Raw genomic sequence first — 15,329 nt, 5'->3', positions numbered from 1 at the left:
GCGCCCCTTGAGCGGGGCTCCAGCGCAGGAGGGTGGGAAATAACCCTTTCTGTATATACTTATGTGTAAATTGCTGGTGGTTATGTGTCTACTAATAAACTCTGTGAGTTTCCTTTGCAGTGCTCAGTTACAGTGTTTTTAGTAAACACTCGTCAGCACCAGCCATCCGGCTTCATGTTCCGGTATTAGGCGGCTGAGATCACAGGTTTCTGCGGGAGCCTCCTTGATCATCAGGCCTGGCACAGCACTGCAGGGAATTTCATGGATGTCCGGCCAGGTCACCCTGAGGGGTCTCCTGGCCGCTTAGGTGCTGTCGCATCCAGCGGGAAGTGAAGGTGGCAGTTACAGAAGTCTTCTTGTATATGCTGCCTCAGGTGATGCTCCCCTCGCTAGAGGTTTATAAAATTCGAGCTTGCCTCTCCCGTGCGGTTCAGCGCCTCTGCGATGCTTAGGAACCTTTAGGTACACACGCTAAGCTCTGTGTACTTTCTGAAAACCACATGGTGGTCAGTGTGCACGTGAACACTTTGCGCACTTTCTAAAAATCCACGTATTGGTAAGTGTGCACGCAAGACTCTGCGCACTTTCTGAAATCCTGTATGGTAAGGGTTACGCGCTTTGCCTCGTTCCCTTTCTTGAGATGATTAGACCTTGGTTCCTTGGGCTCCATTCAGCCAGTGTATTTGTTTATACACTTCAAGCATCGCTTGAAGTGTATAAACTCTGGATACTCTGCTACTCTGGATTCAGGAGTTCTCCTCTCATATGAGACTGAGTTCACTGTTTTTCCCAGAGCGCTCCAGCATTATTTCCACAGATCGAGTTGATGACTCTCAAACATACTTTTTTGAGATGCACCATTCCATCTATGAGCTGCTCTATCAGAGTGCCACGAGAGCCCTTCCTTAGAACAGTATTTGAAAATCCATGATATGGTAAGTGTGCACATGAAGTCTTTGCACACTTTCTGAAATCCACACTGTGGTAAGTTCGCACGCTAGTACTCTGCGTTCTTTCTAAAATCCTATATGGTGAGGGCTTCGCGTGGTTGCTTCGTGCCCTGTCTTGAGCTGGTAAAAAGCCCCGTTCATCTTGGGCGCCACTCCACCCATGTATCCTCGGATACCTATCTAAACAGGGTGTTGCTACTGGAGATCTGTTGAGACAGCTCCTTCAGCAAGCTTTTGCGGAAGCAAGCTGTAGCCCCTGTGTGACAGGCAAGACTTAGTATAAAATGCTAGGTTCCTAGCCGTATCCCTTTAAAGGAATCTTTCCTGATTCCAAGCCTTTAGCTCTACCACCGGGCCGAGGCCCTAACAATTAAGTTGGGTATGTAGCTTAGGCCTTTGGCCGTAAGGGGTATTGTCACAGACAGCCGTCTAAACTTCCCGGGGGCAACTCCCATTGAAATGGTAGAGTCGGTACTTAGTGTTCGCCATGATTCTGGCCTGCACTCCCCTCAGCATGGCGGCGTGGGTATACTGTTCCCCATAGCGACCCCTAGAGGACGCAGTTCGAAGTTCCCTTGAAAGGGAACGTCTCAGGTTACGAATGTAACCATGGTTCCCTGAGTAGGGAACGAGGCACTGCGTCCTCTAGCTCCCTGCCATGCTTCGGACGCAAGCTTCAGACGAAGAAGTGAATGACGTGTTTTTCCCGGTGCCTGTTTTATAGTCGCATCGGTAGTGACGTCAGAGGCTGTCGCCGGGCCAACTCGTTGGTGTTGTTTTTTCATTTGTATGCTTCAGACACGGGTCACGACGAGGTTTTCCCCATAGCGACCCCTAGAGGACGCAGTGTCTCGTTCCCTACTCAGGGAACCATGGTTACATTCGTAACCTGAGACGTTTTGTGGCTTTTAATATGAAACAAACTTAAAGGAATAGTTCACCAAAAATGAAAATTTTGTCATCATTTACTCACCCTCATGTCATTCCAAACCTGTATGGGTTTCTTTATGTTAAGCAACAAAGAAAATATTTTGAAGAATGCTGATAATCAAACGGTTGATGGTCCCTATTGACTTCCATAGTATTTCTTTCCCTGCTATGGAAGTCAATGGACACCAATAACTGTTTGGTTCTTCAAAATATCTTCTTTTGTGCTCAACATACAAAATAAGTTCATACAGGTTTGGAATGACATGAGGGTGAGTAAATGATGACAAGATTTTCATTTTTGTGTAAACTATTCCTTTAAGGTTTTAGTGTACAAAATTCTCATTTAACAGACATGCATATGCATATCAGATTTTTTGTGCAATCAAACGCTGTCTAGTATCTGAATAGTCCTGCTGCTGAGTGTTGACATTGTAAAAAGATATTACAGCTGCATCTGAAATGGTCACTTCTTCACACATTTGCTATTTCTTATGTATTGCATAGTGGACTATATAGTGATTAGGAAGTGATTTGAGACGCATGCTTTCCACTGGGGCAAATGAAGCTTGGATTCCCATCAGTACCATGTGAAACATCTCAAGCGGTCAGACAGCTTTTTAAACAGCCCTGTTACAAACTGTCAAGTACTTCTTTGTTGGGACTGTTATGTAGGCTAAGCTATTCATTATAAAAATATATATATATATGTGTATATATATCCATGTATATATATATATATATATATATATATATATATATATATATATATTATATATATATATATATATATATATAATTTTTTATTTTTTTTTTATATGTCTCACTGGACATGACATTTTAATTAGAAATGCATCAACACCTGCACTCATTATCAGTCACTCACACAATTTAATGCATAATACACGTTTCAAATTGCCCTTATAGCAGAATGAAAGATGTTACGCTACTGCAACGTAGAGTCATCACATTATAGGAAACAAATTAAACCTACATCAATTAAACCTACATCCGTAGTGCCTAACTCTAATCATATTTCATATACATGATTAAGTTGACAGTTGATCGTTTGAGATTGTGGAGCTAATTTAACAGCCTTTGAATTTTTTGTATTTAACTGACTTCATTCGATACAACTGTTCTCTGACCTCTGCATCCCTCCCATTTCCCACTTTTGTGATAGACCTCTTGTATAAATGTTGATGTTTTGCAACATCATTTTTGAACAAACTGTAAAGATCACACACAAGCATGTTAACAGGGTCTTGTTATACTATACGCTCTGGTTGGAAACATGGCTAACATTCTGAAAACTGTACAGACAGTTCCTCTGAAGGTTTTTTATTTTTTAGAAATTGTCAGAAATCATGGTGCGCTGTGCTGGAGCGATTGATGGAGGATGACTTTTCTCAGTGTGACCGCAGGTTTTTCCTCCCTATTAAATCTCCTTTTCATCGCCGTCCAATTAGCTGAGGCCTGGCAGGGCTGGCTAATAGAGAGCTGCGGTGATGGCAGGCCTGTGGGCAGCCCCGTCTCAGCCTGCCCTTTAATGAGAGCTCTCTCGTACTGTCTCCTATTACCAACCTGCCAGCCCCTTGATGAATAATTATATGAGAACAAAAAACCTCCAGCGCTCCGAATGCCCACAGACAGCGAGCAGATTTCTTTGTGTGATGGCCGGAGCTTATAACAAGGGCCGGTTTGTGGTTCCGCATCTGCTTCTGATGCACTCGGCCCCGCTGGGGTCTCTTTTTAGCCTTAAGGCAAACTGACCCTCTGAAGAGCAGCCCTGTGATTTGTGAAGATTTGAGTGGTCTGTCAGACTATCCTGAGGAGACATCTGTCATAGAGCAGGGCTTCAGCAGTAAATTACACTTGGGCTCAACTTAAGGTCTTATTGGGAAAAGTTTGTGAACTATTACTCAATTGTAGCACGTGTTTACTTTTGAGCTCATTAAAGTCAGTGTATAACATTGTTTGTAACTCCAATGAGTTGGAATAAGATTTCTGCAACAGTTACGATATGAACTCTTTTTTCCCATAATTTCAACATATAGGCTTTCAAGATTTATACGTAGAACTTGCAATTCTAAGAAATATCTGAATCGTTATATATATAAAACGTTATATGCCTTTTTAATTTTTTTTATTCTGTGGTGAAAACAAAAAAGAATTACTACTTGTTTACTTAGAATTGCAAGATGTAAACTATGAAGTTGTTTATATTGTTTCATGAGTTTATATTGCAATTCTAAGAAACAAAGAATTGTGAAATATAATCTCAGAATTGCAAGGAAAAAGTCTGAATTGTGAGAGAAAATGTTGGAATTACCTTCTTAATTTTTCTTTGTTTTCTTTTTTTTAAATTCTGCATGGAAACAGACTTCCATATATTTCAGAGTGAAACTAAATATTCAGTGAGGGGAAAAAATGTTGAGTGGGACTTGATTTTATCCATCTGGAATTGATCTGTTTCACAACAGAATGGTGGTTAGAGGGGAGTGGCTGAAAGTAAGAGGGGTTTGTAAAGTCACCCGAGAAGGAAAGTCAGATGCAAAGCAAGTTATTATACTTAACATTTGTTTTTCTGTGAAATAACGTGCACAGATGAATCGTTCATAGCAAGACAGGGGTGTGCAGATCCAATGACATCAGTATATTGCTATTGCTCATCTTTTTTCATTCATGTCATTTCTCAAAGCTGATCTGTCTAAATCTCTCTCCATGACATGGCGAATATTTATAATATAATATTTAATATTTTTATATAATAATAATATAGATATAATATATAGGCTATTTATTTATTTATTTTAATAGTAAAACCACGGTTAATTTAAAGGTTACATTTCACAGTTACAGTAATTGTGTAGTATTTCGTTCTTATTTAGGCTAATAATATAAAAAAAATTATATGATCAGGATGTTCAAATAAACAAAAATCTCACCTTTCAGAGTAGACATTAATAAGCATATCCCAGCCAGGTCCGTCACTTGTTGCAGTTCCCTGAAACATTTCCAATGTAGTCTGTGCATATTTGCAGCTTGTTCGTATTTGTTTGTGTTTTGAGTATTTTCAGCGAGTTTCTGTTTTTGGTTGTGCTGTAAGTATTTGCAGGTGTTTTTTGTTTTGGTTGTTTTTTATTTTATTTTTATTTGCAGCACGTTGATCTTTCTCGGCCACTGTACTTTTTGCTTAAAGTTAAAAATATTTTCCAGTGAGGATAGAATAATAAACTTGCTTTCAAGATGACGTATTGTTTTACTTCTCTGGTAAATTGGCCTTGTTTTAGGAATGTTTCAAATACAGAACAAAAAAAAAAACGCTCTGCATATGTAAACAATATGCTGATGAGTTTATGCATGATAAAAAAGCACCACGTATGGAGATTTGTAGGGAAATGAAAACTTCTGTGTGTGCACATATGCCTACTTTTCAGCAAGTTTTATATGTGAGAAAGAGGAACTTGTATCAAGACAGTAAACAGGGTGTCATTGTTGCTGGCTAAGCACTTGGAGTTGTCTTGATATGCTTTAAACATGATGTAACATTTTTATTTTAGACCATCTGAACATTACATATGGCTTTTCATACATTCCATTAGTATAAAATTTCATTTTAGTTCATTCAATTTCATTTCAGATCACATCACATACGTTTACCTCTGGACTTAAGTGCTCATTTTGCTGATACATCAGTAAAAGTTGAAGAGGCTGAATGGTTTTGAAGCTTTACTTTGTTCTGAAAGTATTTGGAGTTGCCGTGGTTAATCACAGGAAGTGGCCTTAAAAGAGACACCCTTGAGAGGTTTACCACTTTGAAAATGTTAATTAACAAGTCTCTCAGATGAACAAAAGACTTAATGTCTGCACTTGACGTTTTACACAGGCTTTCATATGAATAGACAAGGAAAATTAGGACAAAATGTAATTATATGGCACCTGAAAAGCTATTCACAAGTTACACATGGTGTGTGTGTGTGTGTGTGTTTCAGATGGAAAGTGAGAGACAGTGCTGGAAGCCGGTGCTGGTGATGTTGACGGAGAAGGACCTGCTTCTGTTTGACAGTATGCCACGCATGAGAGAACACTGGCTCAGCCCGACACACACCTACCCTCTGCTCGCCACACGGTACACACACTCACACACAGCGTTACTGCTGTCATTTTGCTCATTCATACAAACACACCTTTGAAAAACCAATCAAGGTACATACACCTGCACTCCCTTCTGTTTAACACGTGCCTCTGTACACACACATGCAAACACACACACACACACACTTTTTGCATGCCAGTTGGCAGTGTTGACCAATTGGAAACTAAAATACACAACTGCAGCCAGTTGGAAGGAAACAGTACAAAAGCATTATGGCTATTAAAGGCCTGTTGAAGCTATATGAGGTGGCAGCTATTACTGCAAAGGATAGATTTGAAGTCCAAGTTTAACTGGACTGCAGCCCAGATCTCACTCTAGGGCTGATAGGGCAATTATCACAGGCTCAGTTGGCATGTGCTAATGTTTTGTTGACCCTGAGATTGTCCAAAATGGCAGAGTATTGCCTTGCTTTTTCTCAAAACTTTTCAAAACTTATTTTGGCTTGACTTCCTCTTGTGAAATCTCAAGTTCTGTCAAGCCGGGCAGCCTCGCCAACGGTGAAAACTCATTGGACCAATCCAAAGCCCGTATATAGGATGCAGCAGCGCCCAGTCTTCAGCAATGTCATTTTGACATTTATCATATTTTTTAAGTACCTTGAAATACTTGAATAAATATCATGAAATGCAAATCCTATAATAAAAAGCACTGTGGTGTAAACATAGTAATACCATGGTAATCTAAGGCACTTTCATATAGAAGCACTACGGTAAATATCCAAATATTATAAATATGTTTGTTTTTTGTAGGTGATTTCTATGGTGCACTTATCTTGAGTTTTTAATCATAGGCTGGTGCATTCTGGTCCAGATAAGGGCTCACCACAGCTTGGTGGCGATCTTTGCTTTGCTACACGGACGGGAACCAGATTGGGTATCGAAGCCCATCTTTTCAGAGCAGAGTCCTGCAAGGACTTGTCACTATGGACCAGACACATAGTCACTGGCTGCCACGCAGCTGCTGAGATGATCAAAGAAGTCACTACCAGTGAGTATGGATCCTACGTCTTGCTCCTTCCAAGGTTCCAAAATTGGGGTTTTCACACTGATGCTAAAGAACAGAGGTTCTCAAAAGGGGGATCCGCAAATTAATTTTAGGTACATAATATGATTTCCAAGATGTAGAAATGGAATTTACTGTATAACGTGTAATGTCATGGAAATTTGGCAAATCTTGGATGAATAAATCAAAAGTAATTCATGAAATTGACTATATGGACTAGTATCTGTGAATATTAAAGTGCAAAAAGACTGCTATTTAAATATAAGTCTCTGAGTAAAATAATGTTGCTGTTTCATCTACTACACATACTTAAGTGTATTTTAATTCGATTACATTGCTTACATAAGACATGTTATGCCTTCATTTGATTACCAATGTTATTGATAATACATTTGTATTACATTATAAATCCAGAAAAAAATAAAACTAACACAGAATTTCTAAAACATAAATACACGAATAAAGCATTTCACAGCTCTATTATTGTAAAAAATGTTAATAAATTGTTACATTTTACAAATTGTATGATTTCGATTAGGCCTAATTAGATGCTTACTACAATTTAATCGAACCATTAAAAGAGTCTGAAATATTGTACCAGGATTATTTGTCATTTATTTATTAGGTGTATTTATTTTAAAGAATATTTTTCTCTGTTGCAACAGTTTGTTTTCTGTTTTAGTTAGCAGTAGTCTGTTGATCCATGTCGGCCCAGGATCTCATTTATTTTTTTTGTGCATTGATGTGTTTACATTAGTTTTACGGCTGTAGTTTCTTAAATGTTAAACACATACTTATGTTAAATGTAGATTTGTGGGTACTCGCAAGCTTCCATGCAAAGATAAATGCGTCTCGTTCGTCTGAGGTCACGGTTCATGGCTCCAACTGTACAGTGAATTCAAAAACGTTCTGTGCTGCACTATAATATTTCAGAGTTTTGGATGTGCGTTATTCATACTGAAGTCATTTAAGTAAAGAGTGTATTTTTAGAATGGAATGCCATGGCAGAGTTCCTGTGTGGTCTCAATGCAGCAGCGAGGGGCACCGAGCAAAGCATTCTGGGAATTGAAGCTCTCAGGCAGTCCCTGGGCCTGGACTGATAGGAAATGTATCTGCCATTACTGAACTGCAAGTGAGCCCCTGGAGATCACCGTGCCTTATTTGGATATTTTGCGGTTTTCCCTTTCTGTCAGATATTTTCACTGTTCTGAGATCAGGCTTTGAGATCATTTCTACTTAACCTACAAAGCTGGAATGGCATCTAGGCTGAGATTAAACTGAGCAATGATCAAATGTTGATTCTACTGTCATGAGTTAAACATTTTAACTGTGCTGTAAGAAAACTTCTGAAAGAAACAATAAAAATAGACTGGCCTTGTTACAACACGTCACTCTCTAATTAATACATATGGGAGAAGATTATTACTTTGAGTTTGTAGGAAAGAGCAACAGATGCAGATCGTCTCAAAACAAACAAGACGAATAACACGGTAGAGTAGGATTTGACATATTTGTTCCCTTAAAAAGATCCTGTTTGCGTCAGGATCTTGGAACTGCTCCATATTTGGGATTTTATGGGAAAGGCCTGTTTGGCAGCTGATGCTCTATTACCTGTGTTTGGTCTAATCTTATAATCTGTTCAGAGAATTTGTGTCTCCAAAGATTCATTCTCTTAGTTCTCTTTTCATGGGTTTTTGTGTGTTTTTTTTATTTATTTTTTATTGCTGACCACAAGACTCTAAAATCCTGTTTCAGTCTGGAATGATGATAATAGTCAACAATTTTTTTTTAGAAGCAAACCTAAGGCCAAATGAGAATGTAATACAGTTTAATAGGGACCAAGCAATGAAGGTGCTTAGCTACCTATTGTATTGCATTAGTTTTAGTCTTCTTTTTCTTCTTCCACTCTGGGAGTCTATGGCAGTCCATAGAACCACTTGTGGGAAAGTTATAAAATCTGGCACATAGATAGAGGACAGTCTTAATATTAACCATAGCAAATTTGGAGTCTCTATCTCAAACTCTCTAACGCCACCAATAACTCGATGTGCACTCCTATTTCTGCTAATAACTTTTGAACCATATGTTCTAGAAGAAAAATTATTTTCCCTCTGATTCCTTGTTTCATGCAAAGTCAAACGCATATCAAAATTAAAATTTCTACGGATAAAGACTTTTTGCAATTTTGAATTTTGCGAAAAACCTACTTTTTCAAACCAGTCCTCTAGACGGTTTGTCCAATTTTCACCAAAATTGGCTCAGATCATATTCAGATAATGCTGGCAAAAGTTATCAAAAGATTTCTGATAGATCAAACCATTCTTGTAAAGTACATTAACAAATGTGACAAAATGCACGCAAAAATGGACATGAGGCTGTCTTCGCAATGATTAAAGGTGCTGTAAGTTTTTGACTCTACTAAAGCATAAAAATACCATAACATGTTTGCAGATATTTAAGAAACATGCTAAGTTAACATACCTGTTTATCTGAAAAACAATAAAACACAGTGTATTTAATTTCATTCATCGTCAAGTGCGCTCGTTCTTGGTGTCATCAATCTTGCAACCTGTGTGTGCGTCAAGTCTGAGGAGGAGGGGCCGGGTGAAAAAAAACTCAACAATATTTTGAATTTGGACTGCAATACCTAGTTCAACCACTCGGTGTCAATCCTACATACAGCACCTTTAAGTATTTGACCAAACTTGGTACATGCTATACCAAGCATTTCAGAACAGTACCACCTACTGGTCAAAACTTACTTTTTTTTTTATAATTTCTGAACAGTGTCATTAGATTCGGAACAGCATATCGAATCATACAATACCCAATTTTCCTATGCCAGCCATTTTGAGCATGGACCATTTCAAATTTTGTAGTAAAATGCTATATTTTACAAATGTTTAGCATGTTGTTATAAATCTTATGAATTGTATAGAACCACTTACTGGAAAATTATGAAATTTGTCAATAATTAAAGACAGCTCCTTAGCTCTTCATTTTACCTCTGTTGTGTTTGGCCCCTTAATTGCAGCTTGCAGTTATAGTTATTATTTGATAATTGATTGCTCACTGAATTGACTGCACTCTGTGTAGATGAGTATAAAAATGGTTAGTAGATATCAAATGCTCTGTGTAATATTTTTGCAGTTAAAATATTTTTTGAATAAATACAAATACTAATTCTAAAAAAAATATTTAATAAATACATTAATAATGTACTAATAAATCAAAATTCTAAGTAAGCCATTTGTTGGTTGATTTCCCTAAAACTTGTAACATTGGCTCTATGGCGCTTTCCACATTTCATCTTTAATTTAAAGGAGCCATGTGTAATGTCTGGCAAAAAAATCAAGTCATACTCCACATTCCATACCAGATGGGGGCAGTATGCCTCAATAAAGTGAATTGGTCTACTCTAGAGTAACAAACGAAAAGAAACGGCGGAGTCTCTATGCTCCGCCCCTACCTTCACAACAACCCTAGAGCCATAGCCGAAGCCTGAGAGGACATTTTTGCCTCCAGAGGAACGTTGGGTGATGTCAAGTGATTTTGAAACATGACATCTTCAAGCTACTCCCCTTCACCTTTAACCAGTGAATATGTTCATATTCGTTTTGTTCATATTACATTTTGAATTGTATATACACATTATTTGAATTAAATTAATTTGACAGACAGACATTCTGTCAACATTATTGATTCTCATCAGACAGCTGATGTTGACCAAGCTAGCGCCAACCAACGTAACCAGAGCTGCCAACTCTCAAGCATTCACCGTGAGACACACGCAACTGACTCTTTTCACACGCTTTCAAAAACTTGACCGCTCTGAATATAGTGAGTGAGTGTCGCGCGCGCGCCGGGGCGGGGCGCTCTCTCTCTCTCTCTCTCTCTCTCTCTCTCTCTCTCTCTCTCGGGTTCATTATCATCGAAGACATTTCAAGCTTCTTAGGTGTAGATCTAGCTTAAACTTCCTTTCCAATATGCGCTTCACACTCCATTTCAGTAGGTGGCGGGAATGCACCTTTTAAGTTGGTTTGCCAACCGCCATAAAATCCTAGAAGAAGAAGAAGAAGAAGAAGAAGCTTCTTAGGTAATGTTACATTTTAGCATCAGCTTGGTAGAGACGGGCTTTGGTAGATAACAGGTGAAAACCGGATCGGATCTGTGGGTAAGTTATAGCTAGCTTACTATCAAACGCAGCTACGGTTAGCCATCGCTAACATTAGCACGTTTATCGAACAGCCTTAGATACAGTTCTATGTTATAACTTCCCGAAAAAAATACGCAAACATATAAAAACAAACTTCTAGCGAAATACTAACAGCATCTTACTTACCAATCCAAAAGAAATGTTGCAAGTTCGGAGTCGAAGCTCATTTCTTTCAAGTCCATCAGTTGTCTCCAGCGATGGAAAACAGTGCCGAATGTTTACTCTGTTTCGGCTCCTTTTCTTATCGGATTTGATTTGTGATTCCGAGCGCGGTTGCTTGAACATCAGCTTCAAGTACGCCCACAAGCCGTGCGAGTTATTCATGTATTGCAGGTTGGCTGGTGGTTTAGTGTTGCCCGCATACCGCCTCCCATGGCCGAAACTGGTATACGACACCTGTCGGGCCGTGGCTAGTAATGCTAATGCTAATTAAGGTTGATATCTCTGCAGCACTATAACTTGACATTTTTTAAATGACATCATCGCCATTATTTCTTCTCATTCTTTTGATGCGTGTAGGTCATTTTTTGGATATTTTTACCTCAATTTTTACACATGGCACCTTTAAGCGGCCAAATAGAACAACAATTTCCTGGCTCCATTTATAGTATAGTATCTGTAGTGGATGGATTATATTATTTGGTTTTCTTGTCCTGTTTAGATGTACTTTCATGTTTACTAAAAGATTATATACAGTGAATGTTTTGTTAATATTAATTTGGTAAAAATAACCCTGCATAGACATATTAGGGACCTTAAACTGCTGAGTTACTGAATTATTACAAAGTTATTGTAATTGAGAGGCCCAAAAATTCCTCTGCTAAGCTGTTGATGGTGAAAGAGAGGATGTTTTTTGTTAGTGTATAAGAGCATATGTTGTGGGAGAGTGTCTTTTAAGCTGTTTTGATGGGGATAAGGTTACAGTATTGTTAAGAGCAACATGGGAACATGTCCGAAATCCCTTTTTTTAGGAGCCCCTCACCCAAAGTGTGTAATTAATAGGTGTTTGAGTATTTAATGTCAGTGTAATTCCAATTTAATGGGTAAATTGCAGAAGAAGATGCTTTTTCATTGCTGTGATGATCTAATCAGCCTAATGGACTGCGCTGTAGCCAGAACCAAGGCGCTTCTCAAAGACACACAATGTGAAAAGAACACACTAGCCTCGCAATTACCCGGTCAAATAGAGATTCAGGGAGCTTTATTGGGGCAAATGGCGGGAACAGCAGAAGTGGATCACTGGCACACTCACAATAGACACGGTGACAGTAGGTTTCCACACATCCTGTGGTGCCTGATGAGCTGTAATTGAATGTATTGGAGGGGTGATACTGGATACATGGAGTCCTGTGATGTATTTGATGAAACCAGGGAGGTATTGAGCAGAGATTACTGGTGATGAATAATGTACCAATTATCAGGCCAATCAAAGGACATTTATCTCACAAATGGAATCCTTTTTCATTTTATTCGCACCTTAATGGAATTTGCTTGGATTGATCAACCAGAAAGGCTGTTCCATTAGTACCTGAACTCTTACTGTATTAGTTTATTTTTATTTGGATTGTTATAGTACTTGTAAAACATATTTTATTATGAAATTGTACCCGAGCCTTTAATATCGGAAATGTGAAAGCATCTACATGAATAATTCAGTAAATTGGAAGAATTTCATCCACTCAGAAAAGTAGTTGCATTTCAATAGGACAATTTAGACAGTTTCACGGATCTGATAATCATAATAATAATAATAATGAAAATTTACTTTAATATTTGCTTCAGATGTCTGCTTTTTAACCCTCTGGTATGACAACTCAATGTAATTTTTTTATGGTAATCGTGATGGCTGTATTTAATTCTGAATATTCGTTGTGTTTTTGTGTTTGTTTTGTCAGGTTGTATGTATCGGGGTCAGGACTGTCGGTTGGTCATTCACTATGAGCGAGGTTTCTCTGTCATAGCAGATGGAGAGGACAGCTCTGTGGCACAGCCTCTCTTCAGTTACCCATTTGAAAAGCTGAAGATGTCTGCTGACGATGGAGTACGGATCCTCTATTTGGATTTTGGCGGGAACGAGGGTGAAATTGTGAGTAAAATTTGAGGTCCATTCAGCACCAACAAAATTAGTCATTCATGATGATAGTGCTGTCATGGGGCAATTTTGCTATTTTTTTAAGTTGTAGTTTTATAGGTTACATATTCAATAATAATAATTACTAATTACTAATTAATAATTACTAATATTTGCATAGATTCAACTGATTCAAAACTGAAAATGAATCGGAGTTATTTGCATCCAAGTCAATGTTCATGGATGTCTTAGTGTGACATTTTTCATTTTTATTAAAATATATTTAGGTAAATATTGCTTTTTATTACTGTGTGTGTATACATTCTAGGGGTGCAATGGTTCTCGGTAAAAGACCAAACTGTACCGTTCACCAACCTTGGTTCGGTACGCACACTAACAAAGGATGATGTTTTGGCAAAAAAAAAAACAAAGGTTCAAATACACATTTGGAGTGAGAACTTTCAGTATTGCACAACACAGGCTTAGCTGTTTCGCGTTTGTGTCCTTGTGTCTTTCTTCAACCACACAGCCAAACTGCTAGACGGTGCTGTCGACCACAGGAACAAAGCACAACAGAAGATGATGTTTGTTTATCTCGTAATGCGGAAGCAGTGTAAACGAAAAGACTAAAATTTATTAGAATTTAATGGAATTCTCTCTTAAATTTAGCTGTTGTGTAATGTTGTTACATGAACAAATATATTACGTTTTTGGATTTCTAGATTAATTTATGATTTGAGCTTCATCCTGTGTGATCAGCCTCACTGCTGTCTTTGGGTGCTTTAGACAATCAGACTCTATTACATTAATTTCCAGTGGATTTGACATTATATAAATATAATGGACTAAAATCGGTGTGCTTATTTCTGTTTCGCAAACAGTGTGTTTAATCAGCAATCGAGTAAATGTTAAACTTAAAATTAGGGCTGTTAACGTATGCGATTAATTTTACAATCCTTAACGCGTTAAAATAATTTAACGCAGTTAACGCAAAATTGAACTGAATTTGTATTTAACGTGATGTATGTAAATGTAATAATGTAATAAAAACATTAGAAATTTATAATTATATAACATTTCCTTTCCACTGTTATTCAAACAGCGAATAAATTATATATAGAAAGTGACATCACTAGCATTGATCAATCGCAAGTTTAAACACTCAAAAAAACAAAACTATCGTTATAATCACTGAAGCTGTATACACTGTTAAATGAATCTCTTACTTACAATGTACGTTCATCTGCGCTTTGTTGTTTATGATGAGAGAACTGGCAAGAGTACGGAATTCAGTCAGCGAACACACACGCACTCAACAAAACTGATGAGTTTGAACAATGTCTTATCTGAACGCTTCTGATTGGCCACTGCATTCCTAAGCTCAATAGATAAGTGTGTGATTGGTTAAAATGCGCAACACTGCAAAACGCCTAAAATGAAATACAGTGCAACATGAGCAGATCTTAATTTAATGCCACAATCGACAATGTCTATTGATATTCACTTTGTGAGCAACAGACATAATAGATTTAATTTGTTTATGCAGGGACATTTTTGTCCAATTTAGTGACTTTTTTCCCCAAGTCCCCATAGCCAGAGCCTGACACACACTCCGCATATGAGTCTCGCTAGTAGAGTTTTGATGGATGAAGACTGCAATCAAGGTAAAGACGATTGCGGTGGCGTACAGGAGTCGTACAGTTAGCACTCCTGAGTCCGTTATAATAATGCTTATATGAGTGCTCGATGCACTGATTGCACATTGTGTTTATGCACAGCACAGACATTTCCGTACATTCACGTTTCACGTTGTTTCCACACACATTCACAATAATGTTTTGATTTGTCGTGTATGTTGCTGTGTTTAGTTTTTCTGAATGGATCCGTGTACTGTAGTAAATATATGCAGAAATATTTTTTTTTGGCATCTCCATGTGGTCCTGTTCAGTATCCCAACTTGACTTCTCTAAAATGTAAAAAAGCTATTTGCTGTTGCACTGTACA

General features: G+C 38.0%; 1 protein-coding gene across 1 annotated transcript in view; it reads left to right on the top strand.

The window, feature by feature from the left end:
- sntb1 (syntrophin, basic 1) overlaps positions 1–15,329 on the top strand; it is a 49,228-nt gene that overhangs the window by 30,462 nt on the left and 3,437 nt on the right. Inside the window, exons 4-6 of the mRNA XM_042740708.1 lie at positions 5,873–6,009; positions 6,827–7,023; positions 13,150–13,340. Of these exons, the coding sequence (XP_042596642.1) occupies positions 5,873–6,009; positions 6,827–7,023; positions 13,150–13,340 (525 nt within the window). The remainder of the gene's footprint in view (positions 1–5,872; positions 6,010–6,826; positions 7,024–13,149; positions 13,341–15,329) is intronic.

The sequence above is a fragment of the Cyprinus carpio genome, chromosome B16 (assembly GCF_018340385.1).
Source record: "Cyprinus carpio isolate SPL01 chromosome B16, ASM1834038v1, whole genome shotgun sequence".
NCBI classification, from domain to species: Eukaryota; Metazoa; Chordata; class Actinopteri; order Cypriniformes; family Cyprinidae; genus Cyprinus; species Cyprinus carpio.
This window is presented reverse-complemented; position numbering and strand designations above follow the sequence as displayed.